The 22,285-nt window shown below is 31.5% G+C and overlaps 2 protein-coding genes across 4 annotated transcripts in view; both read right to left on the minus strand.

Annotated features, from left to right (window-relative positions):
• The window catches only part of LOC142324552 (putative odorant-binding protein A5), a 36,676-nt gene extending 25,949 nt beyond the window's left edge, over positions 1 to 10,727 (minus strand). For 2 of the 3 annotated variants that reach the window (XM_075365389.1, XM_075365391.1), the window contains exons 1-3: positions 10,468 to 10,727; positions 4,759 to 4,892; positions 959 to 1,121 (exon numbers count right to left, since the gene is read on the minus strand). In XM_075365389.1, coding sequence (XP_075221504.1) covers positions 959 to 1,121; positions 4,759 to 4,892; positions 10,468 to 10,711 — 541 coding nt within the window. In that variant the 5' untranslated portion in view covers positions 10,712 to 10,727. Of the gene's footprint in view, positions 1 to 958; positions 1,122 to 2,796; positions 3,132 to 4,758; positions 4,893 to 10,467 lie in introns of those variants that run through there. The other variant, XM_075365390.1, reaches the window with a different exon arrangement.
• A 1,376-nt stretch (positions 10,728 to 12,103) lies between these two features.
• The window catches only part of LOC142324554 (phosphatidylethanolamine-binding protein 2-like), a 21,930-nt gene continuing 11,748 nt past the window's right edge, over positions 12,104 to 22,285 (minus strand). The window contains exons 4-5 of the mRNA XM_075365392.1: positions 15,092 to 15,167; positions 12,104 to 12,323 (exon numbers count right to left, since the gene is read on the minus strand). Of these exons, the coding sequence (XP_075221507.1) occupies positions 12,170 to 12,323; positions 15,092 to 15,167 (230 nt within the window). The 3' untranslated portion in view covers positions 12,104 to 12,169. The remainder of the gene's footprint in view (positions 12,324 to 15,091; positions 15,168 to 22,285) is intronic.

The raw sequence follows: 22,285 nt of genomic DNA on the forward strand, positions 1-22,285 counted from the left end.
ATGCTGTAGTCATTTGGTCATATGTGCACCATTTCTGCATGTAGCCAAGAACTTCCCAAAAGACCTTATGAACCTATTAAACAATGGCAAGACAATGTAAACTGGCACAAATTTCACGTGTGTGTAACAATTATTTGCAAAAAGTGAAAGTATTTTCACAACTCCATATTCAACTATTTACACCATTCACTTAGCCATTCAAGTGAAACCAAGTCTGATCACCAACCAAAACACAGTTTAGCACCTTAATCCTACTTTCATCAACAAAAGACTGAAACCAACCACAATGTTGTAAACTGCAATTTTGTAATGTGCAATTCTTTCAATTCATGAACAGTACTGGTATTGTAAGCAGAAAATTTTAACTTATTTTTAATCCTTACAGCAGTCGTTGTTAACAGTCTAATATCTGCAGTAATTACTATCTGTGAGATTCTTTAAGGGAACAAATTAAATGCTTTTTCAACAGTAACTTACACTGCAGATTACAGTGATGTAAAAGGCCTGAGCCTTTTTGATTTTGACACTTCCAGTCTCATAAAATGTATGCATCAACTATGATATTGACTGTTTTGGGAACTGCAGATGAGAAATTATAGCTAAAACTCATGTAGATGTGAAATGTTTCTACAACAAGCATGCTAATCTTTTGAAAACAATGTAGCTGATACAACAAAAACAAATGGTTACTGAAATATTACTAGCTTGTAAGAAGATTATTTTAATTGTTATGCTAGCCATGAGCACGGCATAATCATCTATCAACTATAATAACATAAATTTTATTCATGTCAAAGTGATACCCTCATTCTAAGAGTAACATCTTATTGTTATTGTATATTATCCTACTGCATGTATATATATATATATATATATATATATATATATATATATATATATATATATATACACATATACAGATAATATTAAATTAGTAGTTTGCTTAGTTAATTCTTACCAATCATCATAACTGAGTAATATTTATTCCAGTCATCAAACCAATTCAAGTATGGTGGCTGTTTTGCTAAACTTGGTATCACATGATTGCCTAAATCAACAATAACTTTTTTCTTTTGAAATATTTTTAATTTTTCATTATAAACTAATGGATGGAATATTACCTGGAACATTTATTTAAAAAAAAAAAATTAAAAACCACATAAATATTGAAAAAAAATTAATTTTTTAATTATAATTCTTAAATTAATTATTATGGCACAATAATTCTTATGAGTAAAATAACACTCTATTGTTTTGACCTAGGTTTCTCTTGATTCATCTAGGAAATGCTAGGGTAGTTGCTTTTTTATTTCAGTGGTAGTATATGTAGCCATTTCTGACATGATTTATATAAGTATAATTATGCATGATCTGAATATGATACTTTTCTTTGTGTCAGCTTGTCTAAGAGATGTATTAAGCAGAAAAGGGAATATATCTTTTTAGATATAAGTTATGGTTTTAATTGTGAATTTTGAACTCCTATAAAAATGGAGCAAAGAAGTATAAGAGATGTAATTAATAACTACTTCAGATCATATATTGTAGGTAGGTAATAATGTGTAGTGATAAAGTAAGAGACGAAGGAACATCTCAATTACCCCCCCCCCTCCCTTAGGGAGACTATTCCTACCCATCACTGGATTAATGGAAGGTCATCTTCTTGCTCTCAAACCAATCACAGTCATCAGTCGGCCTCGATGAGATGCCACCGACGCAAATGCCTCGTAAGATACTCGCATCAGTAAATTCCCCCCAAGTCAAGATTTGCCTTCTTAGAAGACATCAGACACCTAGCTCTACCACATAGAGCTAGTCCTCAGGTCCTCAGATCCTCAGTCCTCAGGAACTGCTAAAACTAACTGCACTCAAAGACCCCGCACACCTAACTCTATTACCAATCTATCACCACCATATGTAAAACCATATGTACCCACCTTACAGTATGATTGTTTCAGAATTGCAATACAACGACAGCATATATTAATAAATTTAGCGACTGGAGTGCTAAGTGTAAATGAAAATGTCCCAGAGGACCTCAGGTCTGGTCCAGACAAAGGAACAATTAGAAGTTGTCAGTTAAACTTTTTCATATATTAATTGGAGTTGCATAGAGTTCAATGCTTAAAAATAATTTATAAATCAATAAGCTGCTATCCATGATTAAAAAAAATAATCAACTACAATCTACTCTTACTTAATTTCTAATATAAATACAGTAGAGGTAAGTACATTCATAAATTCAGCTGTTAAATATCTCATTCAATGTAATTTAGTAATAAATGAAAATAAATCCGATTTTTTAAGCTATAAAATAAACATAGTAAACTAGAAAGTATTGCCATGATATAAAGCAGTCATCAATGAAGTAGTGTAATAAGTAATCATAATTTTTCATGGAGTGACCATTACATTTGCAAAAAAACAACCTAAAATTTTTTTACTCTAAAATGTAGGCTTGGTCATAAACTGATGTGCAGCCTGCAGGGATTGATAGTCTTTCACTCCAATATTCAATACTGAGTTAAGATCACCATCAAAATAATATTTAGAAAAATGTTTTAGCCTTCAAAAGAAAGCCATTAGGTATGTGACAAGAATAAGGAAATATTGTAAGCAAATAAAATTTAAAAAAATTAATTACAAGAAATAGAACAAGTAGGTTTGTAGAAGTTCATAGTATAACATTATCAGAGTTAAATACGATTGTAAAAATACAGTTATAAAAATTTATGATAAAAGTATATTTAGTAAATGAAAGTATGTAAATTTAAAATCAATATAAAAATTATACACCTTCAAATATTCAAATGGTACTGCATGTGGAAAAACATCTGGTATAAATTCTTCAATAAGTTTATCATGATGTCTTATGTGATATTTTGCACTATACATGCCTTTAGCTGAACTAGAATCTGTATAAGCACTATCTGAAATACTTATAGAGTAATTCAAATATGATAGACGATTGTTCTTTGGTTCCACTAATATAAATTCTTTCGTACCAATTTCATTGCTGTTGTGATCAGTGGAAAAATCTGAATCTTCACCACATACATTAAAATTATCATTTATAATAGCACTAAATATATAAAGAAAATGAACAGAGTTGCCAAATAAATTGTTCATCTTATACTAAAAACAGTTTAAAATGTGATAAACAGTTTAATTTTTTAATACATACTAAATAAAGCAAGAGATAAAAAGATAACTACGGCAAATAAACTTAATCAAAATTATCTAGCAGCTATACAAATATGTATATGTTAACACATAAATTAACACACATATTTCTCAGTATTTTGTTAATCATTTCAGTCGGTTGGTTAATAGTACTCTGTACATTCCAAATCAACATGAATACTCTTCTTACCAATTCGTATAGAGCATTTTTACATTTTATTAATGTTATATATTGAAAAAATTTTAACTAATTTTTTCCCCCTTTTATGAAAAGAAGACAATAAATTTCAAATAAATTAAAAAAAAAATACAACAAAACAGTTCATTTTTAAATACATGGAAATGTGTTTGTAGATGTTATTTTTTGAGCTTTATTCAACAAGATATTATTATACAACAATATAATTATTAAAGAATGGAACAAATACTAAATTAATGGTGATAAACATCTTTATATCTGATCAAATAATATATGGTTTATGTTTAAAACTCCAAAATAATCTTTTAACAATTCATTTAAAAATATTTTGAGTAGAAGTTGTTTTATTTTTACATGTTTTTTCCAAAATTTCATTACATTTAATCATGTACAACTATGAATTTAAAAAAACATCTTATGCAAACACTACATGACTTTCTTGTACACCTATTATACACATTTTTTTAAAATGAAAAGAACATAAAATCTTATTTCATTAATAACTAATATTTTTTTTACTGTTATAATTGAATTATTATTTATTGTATTTTTTTTACAATTGTAGGCTAATAATTATTAATAAATCAATATATTTAAATTAAAAAAAAAAAGTTAAAAAAAAGGAGATGAAGTCTGATTTGAATCGATGTACCTTCCCCTTGTAAGATCCAAATATTTCATTAATTAAAATTTTATTTCGTTATAACTCTGGAACCAATGAAAATAAATGCCACTTATGATACATCATTGGAAGGTTCTCAATAAGGGCTTATTACTGCTGTTAAATCCAATTTTTTTTGGATTTTGGTCTTTTTTGGAGACTCTTGGTTCAATCAATTGCAATCAGAAGAGGAGGTGCACAACTAGATGTTACAACAGTCCTAAATCCAAAATTTCAACTTGCTATGGCTAATCGTTTTTGAGTTATGTGAGATACATAAGTACATAATGACATCACACCGAAACTAGTCAAAATGGATATATGGATGGTCAAAATGGATATTTCCATTGAAATCTAAAAATCAAAATTTTTCATGATCACAAAACTTTCTTTACTTCGTACAAGGAAATAAAAATGAATAAACCTTCTTTCGAATTTGTAAGAAACACTGCATTAATTCTCTAATATTCTACCCTAAATGAGTTTTAAGATCTGTTGATTTGGAAAAAATTTTCACTGTCATTCATCTATTTAGAATGAAAATTACTAAAAATGCACTTAAAAAAATTAATATTAAAAAAATAAACTTTTATCAGGCCGTAGCCCAGCAATGAATATGAGCAAGCATGTCAAAATCACTGAGAGAGCTTGTGTAAGTCCTCATCGATGATTTTCATGACTTATTTATAAGAAGAGAATCAATGTTTCTATTTACCTCAGTTTCTTGATCAGGTACATCCTTTAATACAGATGGAATAAGATTTTCCTTCATTTTTCTTTGAAAACGAGACCAATATTTTGGTTCTTCCATTTTTTCCAGTTGTTCATATTGTTTAAAAACACTGCTGTCTAAATAAAATTATACGATTAATACTTTTTATGTACGCAATAATTACGCATATATAAATAATAATTAAATTATCAACTATTCATTACAACCATATAATTTTTGTCCCTTTAAATCCTGAAATTCAATATTATTTTTTTAAAAATACGTTTATAATTCCTAAATTAATGCAAATGTTAAATTTTGAAGTAAACAACTATTTGATCCGACTAAGTCTGTTAACATCCTAATCTACACCTACAAGAGACAGTTCTTGTAAGTTAATCGGCTGCTTTGTAAATCGTCACATTCTTTTTACTCTTCATCCTTTCTTCCTGGTTCATTACCATAGGAGTTATGTTAACAGATCCATCTGCAGCATTATGCTAGTTACCTTCTAGCATTCATTAGGGCTCAGTGAGGTGACAACTACCGGTCTATCTGGGTAACGTTCATTACACAAATTCTTAAGGAGCCAATTGGATAGGCCCAACTCCTAAAATCTAAAAATAAGCACTGAAAATCAAGAGCTAAACATGCTCAAACAATATGATTTTTTTAACCAACTAAATTAGCATACTTTCCCTACTATTGCTGGGAAAGTAACAACAAGCAATCATACAATTTAGATTTAAGACAAAAATTTTATTTCTACCTGTTGTTATCTGCTGTACCTTAGCCTAGCCTAAACATAGATGTCCTCTGCTGGACACCAACACCATATGTAACCCTCATCCATATAAAAAGTGTGTGAGTTTTATCATGACAATATTCAAAGCAGCCTAACATTGTTTTACTAAGCCATCAAATATTTAATGTATGCTTTTTGGTGCATTATTATCAAGATTCTTTTAACTATTCAATAAGATTAATGACTGAATTAGAAAATAAAATTATGGATTTAATGAAAGAAAACTTTAATGAAAATGAAATTATTTAATTATTATTCTAAGCACCAACCATTAATTAACTAATATAATATAATGAATGTAGGCAAACACATACAGTAATATTTCAGGAAACTTAGCTAGATGTAATTTTTTTAAATACTGAGTGTTTTATCCTTTACAAATGTCCAGGCTGTACTAATTCTAACAAAGCCTACAGTCTTGGCAACTTTTAAATCTCTCTTCCATTTACTTTCTTTTCACAATTTATTAATTCACTAGAAAAACTTCTAAATTCTTTTTTTTCTTTTTTCTTATTGCTTCTAATACAGCAAGTTTATTTAGTAGTATTAATCTTTTCTTTTAACCATAAAATTCAATTCATATTGAATTTTATGGTTATGTAAACAATTTGACTATAAAGGTTATGACCACATCCTCCAAATATTTGGTATAGCAGTCAAATTGTAGAGTTGGATAAATTGCAGAGTAGACTGGTTCTGCACTTTGCAGAAGAGTTGCAGAATGGCATGGAAGGACAATCCTTAGGACCTTTTAAGTGTAATTTCAACTCTTCCTTTGCAATTTTCTTCAATTCTTTTTATTAAATATTTGAGAAGTAAAAGTGAAGAGTGTAAAGAGCAAAAAGTAAGAAGGTAAATTTATTCTTGTATGAAGTACTTTACACACTTAATTGTCAAGAAATTACACATTTAATTGACATAAATACAGCATCGGGTCTATCTATCCATCGAAAATGTTTTTGAGAACTCAGTCGCAATAATTAAAATATTTTGGTTTGTCGGTTTTCTTGCTGTTGCACAATCATTACATAATACGATATCAATTTTAATCATAATTAATGTTACAGCATTATTTTCAGGCTGTCAGAGATTCTTCTTTGAACATCAGCTATGACCTTAAGTTGCCTATTTCATTTTTGCATTTGAATCCGACCAGATTGTACCCTATTTTTTAAACTAAATCATGTATACTAGTTTTTTGCTGGGATACTGTCATTCAGAAATTTTCCTATGAATATTTGACATTGAATGAATCCAGAACAGATATAAGCTTCTATTACAGCAATCCTTTCCTCTAATGAATAAATCATTTAAGAAACATACAATCGTAAGCAACAAAAATATATTGCACTTAAACGTGGACAGTTTATAACTGACAATAATAGATGAGAGTAGTAACAAACACAACCAACAGTGACACAAGTAGTAGCAGGGTTAATGGTAATACTAAAATAACTGCACAGTTATTTTAGTAACTTTAATAACTGCAGTACAACCGGCTCAGTTCGATTTTAAGTAGCTCCCAATACTTACTGCAAAATTCTGCCAACGATATTAATTGAGAAACATTAAGTCATATCCTGAAAATTCAATCAGCAGTACCGGACAGGATTTGATGCTGTTAGGTCAACTGCAGATCATGTAGTTATTGTGTAATAGTTGATAATAATAATTGGAACCTTACAAAATTGTTAATATAATTTTTTTTATTTTGTAAAGATTGAAAGCACTGAGAGAATTCTTGTATAGGATGGTAAAAATATCATAGAAGCTTTCAAAATGGGTGTGTTTAGAGGAGAAAAATGCTGTACTTAAGGTCAATTATAAGTTTTAAATTGCTATTACTCTTAAAACAAAAAAATAATTCATAATTTATTTTATACAGTTTTGCTAAGTAAGGAAGTCTGACAGGAAAGAATGCAAAGGTACTGTTGAACATATAATTTTCTAATATATACTGTTGATGTGAATGTTCTGCCAGAATATGAATACAAGTTGAAAATCAAGATGGTAGATGATTTAGAGAAAAATACTAAAAGGAGTAACCTCAGTAACAATGAAATGAAAATAAATTATTTAATTATATTGGAAGGAAAGACATTTGATAATGATCTTAAGAATAGGTCTTTTTCAAAAAAGTATTTTTTTTGTCTTCAGTCATTTGACTGGTTTGGTGCAGCTCTCCAAGATTCCCTATCTAGTGCCAGTTGTTTCATTTCAGTATACCCCCCTACATCCTGCATCAATAGCAATTTGTTTTACGAATTCCAAACATTGCCTGCCTACACAATTTTTCCCATCTACCTGCCCCTGCAATATCAAAGCAACTATTCCAGGATGTCTTAATATGTAGCCTATAAATCTATCTCTTCTTTTAACTGTATTTTTCCAAATGCTTCTTTCTTCATCAATTTGCCACAACTCTTCATTTGTCACTTTATCCACCAATCTGATTTTTAACATTCTCCTGTAGCACCACATTTCAATTACTATTACATATTCAATACTATTAGATATTTAATTACTTACTAGTTACTACTAATTAGTTACTATTAGATATTCAATTTTTCTTCTCAGGTACTCCAATCATCCAAGTTTCACTTCCATATAAAGCTACACTCCAAATACATACTTTCATAAATGCTTTCCAATGTTTAAATTCATTCTTTATATGAGCAGATTATATTTCTGACTGGAAGCTTGTTTTGCCTATGCTATTCAGCATTATATATCGCTCCTGCTTCGTCTATCTTTAATAATACTACTTCCCAAATAACAGAATTCTTCTACCTCCATAATTTTTTCTCTTCTTATTTTTATATTCAGTGGTCCATGTACATTATTTCTTCTCTTCTACATTTCATTACTTTCATTTTATTCTTCTTTATTTTCATGCGTAGTTCTTGCGCAGGACTTTATCCATGCCATTCATTGTTTCATTTAAAATTTTTTTAATTTAAAATTTTTCAGCATCTTTATCTTTTCACCTTGTACTGTTACTCCAGATCTAAATTGTTCTTTAACATGAATATATATTTAAATAGAACTGATAGTTCTATGTAAATATTAAAAAGTAATGGGGATAGGGAACATCCTTGTCAGACTCCTTTTTTTATTACACCTCCTTTGTTATGTTCTTTGATTATTACTGTTGCAGTTTAGTTTCTGTAAATGTAAGTAATTATTCTTCTATCTCTATACTTGAACCTTAAATGTTTTAAAATGCTGAACATTTTATTGGACAAATATTGAACAAAAAAGTATAGAAAATCAAAAAGGAAAGTTTAAAATGTAATGACCTAATTATAATTAGTATAAAAGAAACAATCACAGAGCATCAAAATGCCACTATCCTTATCCTAGTGTCAACAGAATTAAACCTTTATTTAAATATAATGATAAAATAGGGCTAGAAAATTATAAGCCTGTACGTTTGATTCCGTGTTCTAAAAATAATGGAAAGGTACTTTTCAACTGTAACTGTAAGGTATTTTTCAATTAAAATCTCAACCGAGTGGAAATTACATGTTACTTGAATATCAATAAGGTTTATACTTACTAAAGGAAAACCAACAAAAAGGAGCTTATCAAGGGAATTAATAACTTGACATTCTTGTGCTATGGATTCAAGAGAAAATCTTCATTAAATATTGTAAATCTAATCAATGCCTTTAAGTGTTAATAGTGAATCTGTTCAATAAACAATACAGAAAATAGGGACAACAGATATTAAGAAATTATCAGTGTTTATGTTATATATAGAAAACAAATATTGTATACAAATAAAGCAGCAGACAATTGTTAAAAATTAGTTGTTCTTGCTAGTCAATTAATACTGGCAAAGTGTTAATTGAAGAACTGTAGTGTTCTAGTGTTCATTATTACAATGAGGGAATATTATTCTACTAATACGTACAAATTTATTTAAAAAATTATGTAATTAATAAAAATCTTTTACTGTATTATTTTCAGTACTCAACAAGAAAAGTAAATCAATTATGAAATCAAAAATTGATCCTCTAAAGTTACTTCAGCTTTATAAATTTGTATGTTTAATAATCAGTTCTTAGGGGTCATCTTGTCATAACATAAATAACAAAATTTTTCACTGCAAAATGAAGCAATTAATAAATACTTTTGCTGTTAAAATCCAGAAATTCTTGTAGGCAAACAATCATTGCAAGAAAAATGTTAACTATGCTTTCAATTTATTTTATGGAATCTGTTTCATATGTCAAAATAAATAATCTGTTAGTTAATAAAAAAAATTGTTAAGTGTATGCAAAAATATATTTGAAAACTAGACTTATTAAGACTAAACAAAAACATTTACAGTATGAAAAAAGTTGTTTGAAAAGTTACTATTAGATATTAATCTATTATTAATTAGATATTAACAACTATCAATTACTATTATTACTACTATTAATTAGATATTAAGTTGCTATTAGATATTAAAATAGAACTTACTCTCACATTAACGGACCAGTTTTATTACTGTATGGATGAGTGTGTTTAGATGTGAAGTCTAGTCTTGTTCACATTTTTTATTAGTAAGATTATCATTCTTTTTAACCTCTACCCTAAAGTGAGGATTTATGTAAAAACTGTTAAAAAAGTTAAAAAAATACAGAATGTACTGTATAAAAAAGTGGATTATGTTAAAAGTATAATAGAAATAAAATGATTGCATTTTTAGTTTCCGTTATGTATTGTCTTTAAAAAATATATAAAATAATTTTATATTGATTGCATTATTTTAACTTAAAGGAAGTTATAGAAATTTTATCATAGTCTGAGCTAGCTTTCACTTAATGAGTCAAATTTCTTCTTAGATTTAGTCTTGAATAACAGAATGGAATATTTACAAATTCAGTGTAATATATAATAACTTTTTTAACACATACCAACATAATCCTTTAATTGTTTTGAAGGAAATTCACTGAATGATAATTTTGAAACCTCATCTTCATTTACAGAAAGATCATTTTCTGCTGATCTTTCACCTGTGACATTATCTTTTGATGTCCACCAATTAACAGACAATTTTTCTGGATACTTAGTAGGAAATGAATAGTTTAAACATAATATAATACATTTATGATTCAATATAATGTTAAAAATGAGAAAATAACTGACTAAAGATAACATGATTATAGAATGCTGTGAGTACTGCAATAAATATTTGTAAAATGGTATATTAACTTTACAGAGCTAATCAGTCATATTAATGTCAAAGATATACTAAGTAAATAAATGATATGATTAATTGTACTCCATTCTATAAAAAACCAAAACCATTTTTTCTATGTTTAAAAAATGGTGTTTAGGAAAATCTGTTAATTTTTCTATTAATTTTATAATTTTTTTTTGACTGATGTGATGTTCAAAGTTCCCACAACTGAATTGATAAAATAGGAAGTTGAATGGTAAAGGAAATTTTTTTTTAAATGAAAAGAGTATAAAATAAATCAGAATTTTGAGTAAAATACATTGAAAAGGTTGAGAGAAAAATCTTAATTTTATTTTATCAAAAAATAATCTTTTAAAAACATTAATTGAAGTGTAATGTGAGATATACTCAAGAAGTGAATTTGTTAATTGCAAAGATTAATTTCAATGCATTTCAGTGTGCTCAACTTGCTAAAAATGGCAGTGGGAAACCATTTTACTATACCTGTTAAGGTCAGCATGCTATATTTGTTGTTATTGTAAATAATTATGCTCACTCTTGATACCAAATAATATTTCATGTTACGTTACCTAACATTACAGTAATGCTATTTAATACATGGAACAAAGATGTGAAAATCTGGTTTTTTTTCTACATGGTAGTTAAAAATATATTTCCAAACTTAAAGGAAAACTTAATTACATTTGTAGTCCTTGAAGTACATATAATGAACAAATTAAGAAAATAATTTTATCCGTAAATTCCGAATTAGAAAGCTTGATTTAGTAATATTCGATTCAGAAAAATGTGATGGTAAAGTGCTGTACAGTTATCCATGATGGTCAGCGATGATATTGATTTGAAATTTATTCTTTCTGTAATGATACATTGAACGAAACTGTATTATAAAGCACTTTTAATTAAAAATATATCATTAGTGCCAAATCACTGACAACCATCACAAAAACAACTAAAAATGTTTTGAAGTACTATTCTTGTAAACATTTTATTATTCAATTTGTAAAATATTTAAATTTCAAATTGATGAACATTTTTTGAATTAATGAGGTTCACTGTGTACTATAATTTATAACCTTTTTTAAAATAGATATTTCTTTTATCTTATACAGGATAAAATTCACAGGACTACATACTATGCTAACAAAAGAAGAAAAAGCAAAAGAAAACCCCTAACACCATCCAGCATGTTATAGGAAACAAATAAAATTAAGATTGAGGAATAAGTTAGCACTGAGGAAAAGACACTGAGGAAGTGAATGAATGTAATGAATTTCCAATATTCACAGCAATCATTATTTATTTACCTTCATGCAGTTCTGTGAAATGAAATGTTAGCATCAAATAGACGTGATATCTTTTATGGTACATAAATAAATAAAACTTGTATTGTTAATATTATAATTTTATTCATAAAATTAGTTAATATTTTCCGGTGTTAAATACTGCTTATAATGACGATCAACAGCATAACTATATTTTGCCGTAAAAAAATTGGTGGCAATTGCTTCACTGAGATTATATTTCTTTTTAAACTGGTAGTGGTTAAATTTTCGTCTATGAACAAAATTCCTGTAAAAAGAAAGTTTTTTTTTTAGATAACACTGTATTACTTAGTATAGTTAATGTAGTAATTTTATTTGAGTGATATGTATGATACTCCAAGATTATTTAGAGCACCCAATACATTACTGCCTCATAATGTAGAAGTATCCAAAGCATAAAATCCAAACCTTGCTCAGTTAGTTTTGTAAAAAGTTTCTTATTTTATAATATGATCCTGAGTTTACAGGCCTAAGTGTTAGGCTATTAAAAAAACTGGTAATTTATTTTTCTTTAAATGTTATTCATAAAGAAAGGTATTTACTACCTTTCAGCTCTTTCCAACATATTTTCCACCAATATTAAGGCATTTGTAATAATTTAGAGATGATTTCTAAATACTATCCTTACATAATGATGCTACCTGTGAAGATGTTGCTTGGCCTTTTCGATACTATCATAATCATAGGGCTGACCAGCAGGGAATCACTTAGAATGTAGGAAAAAATGCAAACCATGCTAATATATATGAATGAGCTTGACACACATATTTCCAAAGATGACTGAACTGCTAATCTGGCTGCACTTGGAAATTTTACTTATCTTTCAAATTACTCTGACACTTCAATTTAACTGGCAAATTTGCAGATTTATTTATTTTCTCAATTTTTATGACGTACTTTCTAAAAGTACAGTAAATAAAATGTTGGCATTAACAATTATAATGTCATTAACCTTTATCATTGTTTACAGCAGTGGTGCCCAACCTTTAGTTATTGCGAGCAAATTAAGAATTTAAAAATTTCAGGCAAGCCTGACATAGGATGATGACCTTTTTTTTTCAAAAAAATCAGCAACAATAGGTAAAAGAAAACACAATAGTATTAAAAGGTTTATTACTACTAGTAATCTACAACAAATTAAATGCAATACAGGACAAACAAAACTTATTATTAATCAATGTGAAGACTGACATTGTACTGCCCAGTTGTCTTTGCCCAGTTTGTTGCCACTGTATGTACTCTGGTACATACAGTGTTTCAGCAAAAGTCACATAACAATCGATTTCCACTGGCCTGAACTCTAATTTAAAAATTTCATTATTGAAAAGTCACTACCACAAAGGTAAGTTGATCCAAAGCAAAAGTTTAACCTTTAAAAAGCTTCCTTTGCAAGTGTTCAAAAATCAGTTGATACTTTTGTTTTTAATTGTAGGTCAGATTGGAAATCAATTAAAGCATTTCTAAAATACTGACATTTTTATTGAACATACTTTCAATTTTTTGCAGTATTTCAAAAATATTAATATCAACAAATGAAAAATTTAATGATCAGGGCTGTTTTTCAAGCCGTGATCATTAAATTTTTCAAAAGTTTCATTTCCAGATTCTATAAACAGTTTTATTTCTGAAAGAAGCTCTACAAATTATTGTGGACTTTTCCCTTACTAAGCCATCTAACTTAAGAATGTAACTTTAAAGTTCCATACTCAACTTCAAATTCATCAATCAGTATTTTGAATAATCTGCTCTAAAGAGATCTGGCTGGAATAGAAGTTACAATTTTTTAGAAAAACTTTCATGACATGTTTATAATGTAACACTTTTGTATAACTATCTATGTAAGGCACTAACTATCGGTAAGTGGGCACAAAAAATTACTAGCATTCAACAAGCATTGAAATTAAACTGGGCTGACTGAAAACATTGTCAGTTTAAAATAATTTCATAATCATTTGGCACTGAAAGCACTAGGACATATACATTGAAAATTGTTGGTAAGTGGAAACTTTAATTTTTACAAAGAGTTTAAAATAGAGATATTTATGACTAAAAATACATACGACACTATTTATTTAAAACTAGTTTAGTATCCTAATTAATGTTATTATTTTAAAGTACTTTAAATAATTATTTTTTCTACTCTATTGCTGTAGCTCGCAAATTCCAAAGTCGCTGTCATCGTAGAGTTTAAAGAGCTCGTCTTCAATTCTGAATTCACATTTATCACAAAACTGTCGATATGCGCATCATATAAATGTTCATCTTCAATGTATTTTTTTCATCGTTGACAACATGCTTGCAGCATTGCTCCTCTCAGCTTCAGACACTTTATGAAATTCCTCTTCAGCTAACTTAAGAACGTCTGACATGTTAAAAGTAGTATTTCTTTTAGCTACTTACCCTTTCACTTGACTCCAAATCATTTCAATGGCATTTAAGTTATGGCAATAAGTTGACAACCATATTACTGCGTGACCATAATTTTCTAAAATGTCATCTATTAGAAATTTCTTTTGATTTTCTTTGTGTAATTTTATAATATCATATAATTCAGTATTCGTCATAGCAGGAGAACAGTTAATTCGTTGTTCGGCTAACCATTTTATCATACCGCTTTTTAAAGAGTTAGAATTTGGCTGCTTTTGTAGCAGAACGTTTTCACAGCTGACTTATTTTTGTATTAAATGCCTTTGAAATTGTAAATTATCTATGTGTGACCACAAGGTTATCAGGTAATGGTGGTGGGGATGATTTTTATGTATTTTCTACAATTTTCTTTCTTTAATGGATTAAAAGCTGTTATTCGTAGTTTCATAAATTTTACACAATATATATATATATGAGAATTTACATTCAATTCTTTTATGTGCATTCTGATTTTCGTATCATTTTCTTCTTTTAATTTAATTTTTTTTAATCACCTTATATAAAAAAATATTCCAACAATGAATTAAAAACATAAAGCTATTTTCATAAATAGCTATAATTTTAATCGATATATTTAATGATACATACCCTCTTGGTAGAAATGGCTCATCAAACTGGAGTTTTTCTGGTTGTTCATAGATTATTAAAACGTAACGATGCTTTCCTGGAAATTTGAATTCATGATTTGCTTAAAAATTTGAATTATATTAAATTAACACGTAATACTGTTTAACAAAGGAAATATTTTATTGTAGAATACAGTTCTTTCACCATGTTGCTGATCCCTGAGCATATGGGGGTGTAGGCTTAGATTTAAAAATATACTAACTAATACATCAACATATTTTAAGCATGTCAGGTATTAATAATTATTTTGAGATGTTATATAGCAGTTTTGTGAGAAAAAAAAATCGTAATTAGATTTATAGTTGGACATTGGCATTAAAATGGTCAAAATATAATAAATCATTTAATCAATGGTTGACGCAATACTTAAATTAATATATATAATTCTGATACTGAGAAATCCAGTATACAGAACAATATAAAACTGGCAAAATATTGCATGAACTTACATTGCACAGTTATTTCATGATTAAATCCAATCATTAAAAGTCTTAGTTTTATTTTCATAATAAATATTTAAATGTAAGTATAAAAAAAATTCTAATTTTTTTTAAATCTTGGATCCTGTATCAGTGGGGGTTTTTATTTATAAAACAATTACCAAAATAAGATTTCAGTACCCAAATAAAATATTTAAAAAAAATTGATTTTGGGGGTTCCCTTAATCTGTGGGGATAATTTAGTAAAACATTTTATAATGAAGTGATTCTTAAAGAAAAAAATTGTTTCAAAATATTCAATAACATTTTTTTTTAATTTGGGGGCTTCCCCAAAAGGAGAGGGAGTATTAAGTAACACGTTAATTACTTTTTTGTTTAAAAGATATGTTCTGAGCATTAAAAATTTGAAATTGCAAATTTTGTTTTCATTTTGGAGGCTCCTATACTCAAGGATCATTTGGGTAAAATTAATATTTAAGAAAATAATCCCAAAGTAGTGAAGATAATAAATTTAAAAAAAAAAAATTTTAATTGTTAAAAAAAAATATATAGAAACAGCCATAATTCTAAACAAACTTATATTTTTCTAAGGAGCGGGTGAAACGTTTTGGCTATTTTTTTTTTTTTCAAAAATACTAAAGAGTAAGGGCTAACGAAAAATTAAGATTTTTACATTTTAACTGCAATGGTTAACTTATGGATGGATTTAAATAAAAAAGAAAAAAATTATTAAAAAAGTATCTTCTTGTTACCACAACCAATTGGAGTGAGATAGGCAAAGAATTTTTATAATGGTTTGAAGGGCTACTGATGTAGAAAATATAGATGCAAAAACTTCCATTAACTTCTTTTCTGAAACGAGATATAGCTAAAAAAAATAAAAATATAAAAAGTCATTTTTTGGGAAGGGGGCCATATTAAATAAAAGTTTTGGATAGTTAATCTAGATAAAAAAACTCTTCAACTTTTGCTAAAGAGAATAATCTTTTGCTAAAGTGTCCCAGTAAAGATTTGAAATTTTATTTCGGCCTAAATAACTCCATCCCTTTTTCCAATTTTTGCAAAAATTTAATGCATTCTTTTCCCCAAAAGGTAATAGCTGTCTACTAGATTTAGACAGGTCAAAGACCTGTCAAAGACCATGATTATAAGACCAAATGCAGGTCAGCATACTGCTTGTACTTACATACATATGTACATACACAAAAAGTCTGACTGACAAAAATAGATTTTTTGAACTTGGGAGCATTGGAATAAAATCTTTTTTTATATGTTATTTACCATTTATTTAAATTTATTTATTTTGTTAATTTTTTTAAATCTCCTTAAGGCAGAAAACTTAAAAATAGGTCATTTTTTCAATTTTCTTTTTGATCAATCTATACACTTCCTGTTAAAGTTATACTTCTAGATCAGTATATATCGCTATATCTGGGAAAGTAAAACCTTAACGGAATTATTTAATGGACTCGGGTAAAATTTGATTGCATCCTGACTCCCGTCGGGGAAGAAACCCGCCTTGAGACGATCTTGAGGACGACCTTGATAACACAACACAGTCATCAGTTTGGCCTCTGTCAGGATATCATCAATGCAAATGCCTCGGCAGATATTTGTATCAGTAAAATACAAATCAAATTTTGCATTGACATAGGCCTCAAACGCACATCTTCACATCCAACCTAACATGATTCCCTCAAACTAACTGACCGAAACCGCGAACCCCGCGCCTAGTCCAGATTTGACAGCATCTTCGTGACTGTGAATGCCACAGATAACGAACGAGTTAAAGGTTAAATTAGTGCTACATTCATACCAATCAAAATTATGCTTTACGCAACATAGAAATTCAGACCTACACCCAAACAAGTTGACAAATTTAAGTCACCTAACAATGGGAACATAACTTCATTCCGGTCCGAGCAGGAGCCGGGGACACATCCTGCACCCCCACCAGGTCTCATTATGGAGTCTCGCGCGGCATTACCAATCACAACCAGGACCGCCATCGGCAGAAGGAAGCCACGCCCCTGGTTGCACGGGCTACCATACCCCGGCAGCGTGACCACCCCCACCAGCGGGAGCCCCAAATCGAATCACAAGCAACACCAATATAACCGTGGCACGATGCCAATGTGCCTACCTCCAACCAATCCAATGCCTAGGCCGGAACCCTAGCCACCCGGGATCCTACCACAACCAAATACCTCGATTAAACTCTCTCTGAGACCTACACACCGCAAGGGCGCGAAGAAAACCAGCCACTATAGATCACTTCTCGCGGATCATCCAGTTAATATGGAGATCCAAAAAGGAATGTATTCTCTCAAGTTCCAAGCTCGTGAACGTTCGACATCGTATCGGGGACAGACATAGAGGATGTGGTCTTCTGTATCAGCAGTCCCACAATCCGGGCATTGATTCGAATCCACCAAACGAAACCTAGCCAAACTCGCCCGAAAGTCACCATGCCCAGAGAGACTGTGATACACCGATTGGGGGAAACCCATCTAATCGCACCTACATCAAACACTATAGGAAATATACCATGCGTGTAGCGACCTGTGTGGGATTCGTTCCACCTGACCTTTCTTTTTCCTGTTTAGCCTCCGGTAATTACCGTTCAGATAATACTTCAGAGGATGATATGTATGAGTGTAAATGAAGTGTAGTCTTGTAAAGTCTCAGTTCGACCATTCCTGAGATGTGTGGTTAATTGAAACCCACCCACCAAAGAACACCGGTATCCACGTTCTAGTATTCAAATTCGTGTAAAAATAACTGACTTTACTAGGACTTGAACGCTGGAACTTTCAACTTTCAAATCAGCTGATTTGGGAAGACGCGTTCAGTCCCACCTGACCTACCAAGACGCAAGGCCCCGGTCCCCAATCTCTTGCTTTCGTTCTGACGTCAATAGGTTATTTACCTTGGAAATGTAGCGTTCCTTACGCTCATTAGCCAAGATATCTATTGATTTGACTCCGGTTATAACAACACAGACTGCCTCCCGCGAAGCTGTTCTATAACAGCCAGCAAGAGGAGTGGCTGGGTCCGCAAGAAAATGTCCGCGTCACCTAAAAGCCAAACGGTGAGCCCAGACAGGTGCAGCATATAGCTTCGCTGACACCTTTGTAGATCAATTAACTTGCAGATCAAAGCCAGAATTCATCCTCGCCGCTCTCTAGCTACTTTGGTTCGTTCAGCTTCGTACCTGGGGCAGACATATTAGAAGACATGGCGTAAATCATCAATGGCCCTTCCGGACACAAGCCGGAATTAATCAAACCAAATCTGGCCAACCTATCTCGGAAAGCACCATGCCCGGAAAGAAACAGTGTAATACGCCGATTGGGGGAAATTCACCCAACTACCTGCATACTTTCTCACACAAGGAAAAATATCATGCATATAATGGCCATCGGACAATTCATCTCACTTTATGTGCCATAATGGAAGCCTTGGTCATCTATTTCTTTTATAGGCCTAGAGGTAGTTGGTCTATCTTCTTAGCATCATAACGAAATTGGCGCTAAGTCTCAAGAATACCAATGGGCTTAATATTAGAAATAACAAGGACCGTCTCTCAAGAGACAGTCCTATAGGAGGCGCTGGAATCTCGACAAAATGTTCCTATAATATCTGTACCTAATCGAATGAGGTACAGATATTATACGAATATAATATAATATACCGGTACAATATATAGCATTATAGCCGCGCATATACCCTTATATAGAGCACGCATGGTTCTGAAATTAAGCCTCCAAACCGAATTAAGCTCTGAACATCGAAGAAAGCAGAACAAGCTTTTTTGGTAACATACTGGAAGTGATTCTTGAATCGAAGATTCTCATCTGGGATAACACCTAGATAATCCTACAGCGGGTCATATCTAATTCGATGACCCACCATTGACACGAGGCGTTCGTGTCACAGCTAGTCTGCCCTGGAACAACATCATCGTTGTTTTCTCTGGGCTAAACACCATTTTATATTGTGTACTCCACAACTGGAGATTCTTATAAGCCTGGGCTGCCCTGAAATCGATCTCATTTAATCTCGAATCTCTTTAATCAGCAAAAGTCGGCATCCATTTGGTAACCTCAACCGCATCAAAGAATCGAATTCAACACCCCAGAGCAGAGGACCTAAAACACTACACTGCGGACAAGTTTTGGATAACCTTTTTCCTACTTCGAGACGCCGTCTCGAAGAACAACGTCTTGATTGCTGAAATAACTATATAACACATTCAGCTCATTCTACGCACAATCACGCTCCTCCAACTGAAACAGGGCAGAGGACCACCACAAATTATGAAAAACCCCTGATATGTCCAAAAAGGTACCTAAGACCTTAAGAATAACATCTTCCGTGGCCCCTGCCTGGATGAAAGCCATACTGATTATCCATTAACAACTTTCTAGAATTCAATTTCTCAGTAATACCAAGATAACAATACCTTCTCAAAAACCTTTCCGGGCGCAGGCGGCTTTGACAACCGCACAAGGCTGAATGGACATGCAAAATTTAAAGATTTTTTTGACAAAGACGAAGTTTATGCTTCTCAAGGGTGCAGACAAATTATTGTATAGTCGTAATCCCCATATTAAGTACAAAGGCTGTGTAATCAGCCGAATTAGAGTTCATAAGTACCTAGGTGTTTTGTTTGATGAGAAGTTGTGGTTTAGCAACCACATTAGGCAAGTAGCGGTGGACGCACAAGCTTAGGATTGCTCGTAAGGATTACGGACTGTCGGGCCGTCATTTGTACATGGTATACCGAAGTGTCTTCGAAAGTATGACCCCTTATACTGCATCCGTTTGGCGTAAAGTTTGGAAAGAGATCAAGCACTTATTCAAAATTTAAGGAGTGCCCAGCGCAGACTCTATTGTATGCACTGTTGTGTTTAAAACAACCTCCTACGAGGTTACCACCGTATTGGAAAAGGCACTCCCAATCGATTTAGTGGTGAAAGTTCGGGCGGCCATGTGAAAATTACGAAGTAGGGAGGCTACTTCTTATGCTTGTACCCTAGGATTCCGGATCCTTATTTCCTTGCTCTCTAACAAAAGTACGCCAAGAATCCCTTTTTGATGTCCTGACCAAATGAAAATATTAAGATCTCTGCCTTTGATAGTCATCTGTTTTTTGTTTTTATTTTTTGATCTCGATGAGTCAGAGAAATAACATTTAGGTACACCCCCCTCCCCCATAAACGTAGGAGTGTCGGACTCGCACGGGTTCGGCTAGATATAATTAAGTGCCTATGTGTACTCGCACCCTAGTGACTAAAACTCTTATCTCACCGTTCCACTCCCCCGGGCCGCCCAGGCAATTAAGCATTCCGCGACCCGGAGGGTGCCTCGGGTTCGGGGATCAGGAGTCCCTGTGCCTCATCACCGACGTCCATCTGTCCAATCGCGGATAAGCGGCAGCTCAGCAGGGGCTGTCCGTCACTCTTTCGCCCATAAGCTCTTTCGTCATGATCACACTAATCTGCTCCCCATTCTCTGTTGTCTATCCCTTTAGTCATCAGAATTTCTTCAACATACTTCGCTACTTCATCCCGAGTTCTTCTGTTAGTTAGCATATAATTCACGGTAGTCTATTTACCTGATGTTTCAGTCTCATCTGATCTCATCTAATGCACTCAAAGAATTTGTGGGCAGGGGTGTCTTCTTCGTCATAATAGAGATTGTGATGAAGGACTCTGTCTATTGTGACATGGGGAGGCTCTTCTTCTGAATCTATGACACAGGTATGCACAGAAGTCCCTATGGCCAGACAGGAACTGGGTAAGGAGAAAACCCACTTCACCAACTGGTTTCTTCAGTTTTGATTGTTTCATGAGGGTCTGCCATCTACGTAGTTGTCCAAATCACAAAATGGTTACTGGTATTATAAATTCAATAATACCACTACAATAAATAGGTTTTTTATCAAAGCTATATTTAATAGTCTTACTATCTGATGTCTCATCAGCTCAGGCTAAAATAAAATTAAAATTTAAATTACCTCTTAAATATTTCTATTGTCAACGTAGATAACACTAACCAATGTTCCAAGTAAACAATCCCATTACCCGTTCGAACACATCCAAGTCCATAACACTTGATGATGAACCTTATTGCAACGAGCAATAAGGATCATCCAAAATAAAAAATACTTAAAAAACTGAAATAAAATAAACCAACTAAATAATAATAAAACTGGAGATCCCTCTGTAAATGACAGACAGCTTTCTTCATATTAGATAACTCTTATTCCACCAAGGGGCCAACTTCTCTCGACCAAAATTGTGGGGAATCGAGTTCTCAACAGCATCCATAAAAGCCACTGTTAACCTCTTCGCCAGATCCTCTAGACCAATCGTGTCCAGGCCCTAATCTAAAACGCTAAGTCTGATTGACAAAATATCAACAAACTTCATCTAATTCCCATGCCTGTGCAGATGTCGACCCCGCTCAACCAGGACATTACATCGGTAATAATCACACAAACCACCAAGAATATCATAAACAACTAACCGATGATCACTTGAGCAATTGTCAACCACGCTCCAGTTACAAGCATTGGTAGGAATATACCTACCAACGATAATATCAATGTTCATTCCACCAAACAACCAACATCCATCTACCATACCTGCTTATGTAGGCAACTTGCCAAGTCTATTAAAAACCTAGATACCATGTTGGGCTAAAAAGC

This window comes from Lycorma delicatula, chromosome 5 (assembly GCF_047948215.1).
Source record: "Lycorma delicatula isolate Av1 chromosome 5, ASM4794821v1, whole genome shotgun sequence".
NCBI classification, from domain to species: Eukaryota; Metazoa; Arthropoda; class Insecta; order Hemiptera; family Fulgoridae; genus Lycorma; species Lycorma delicatula.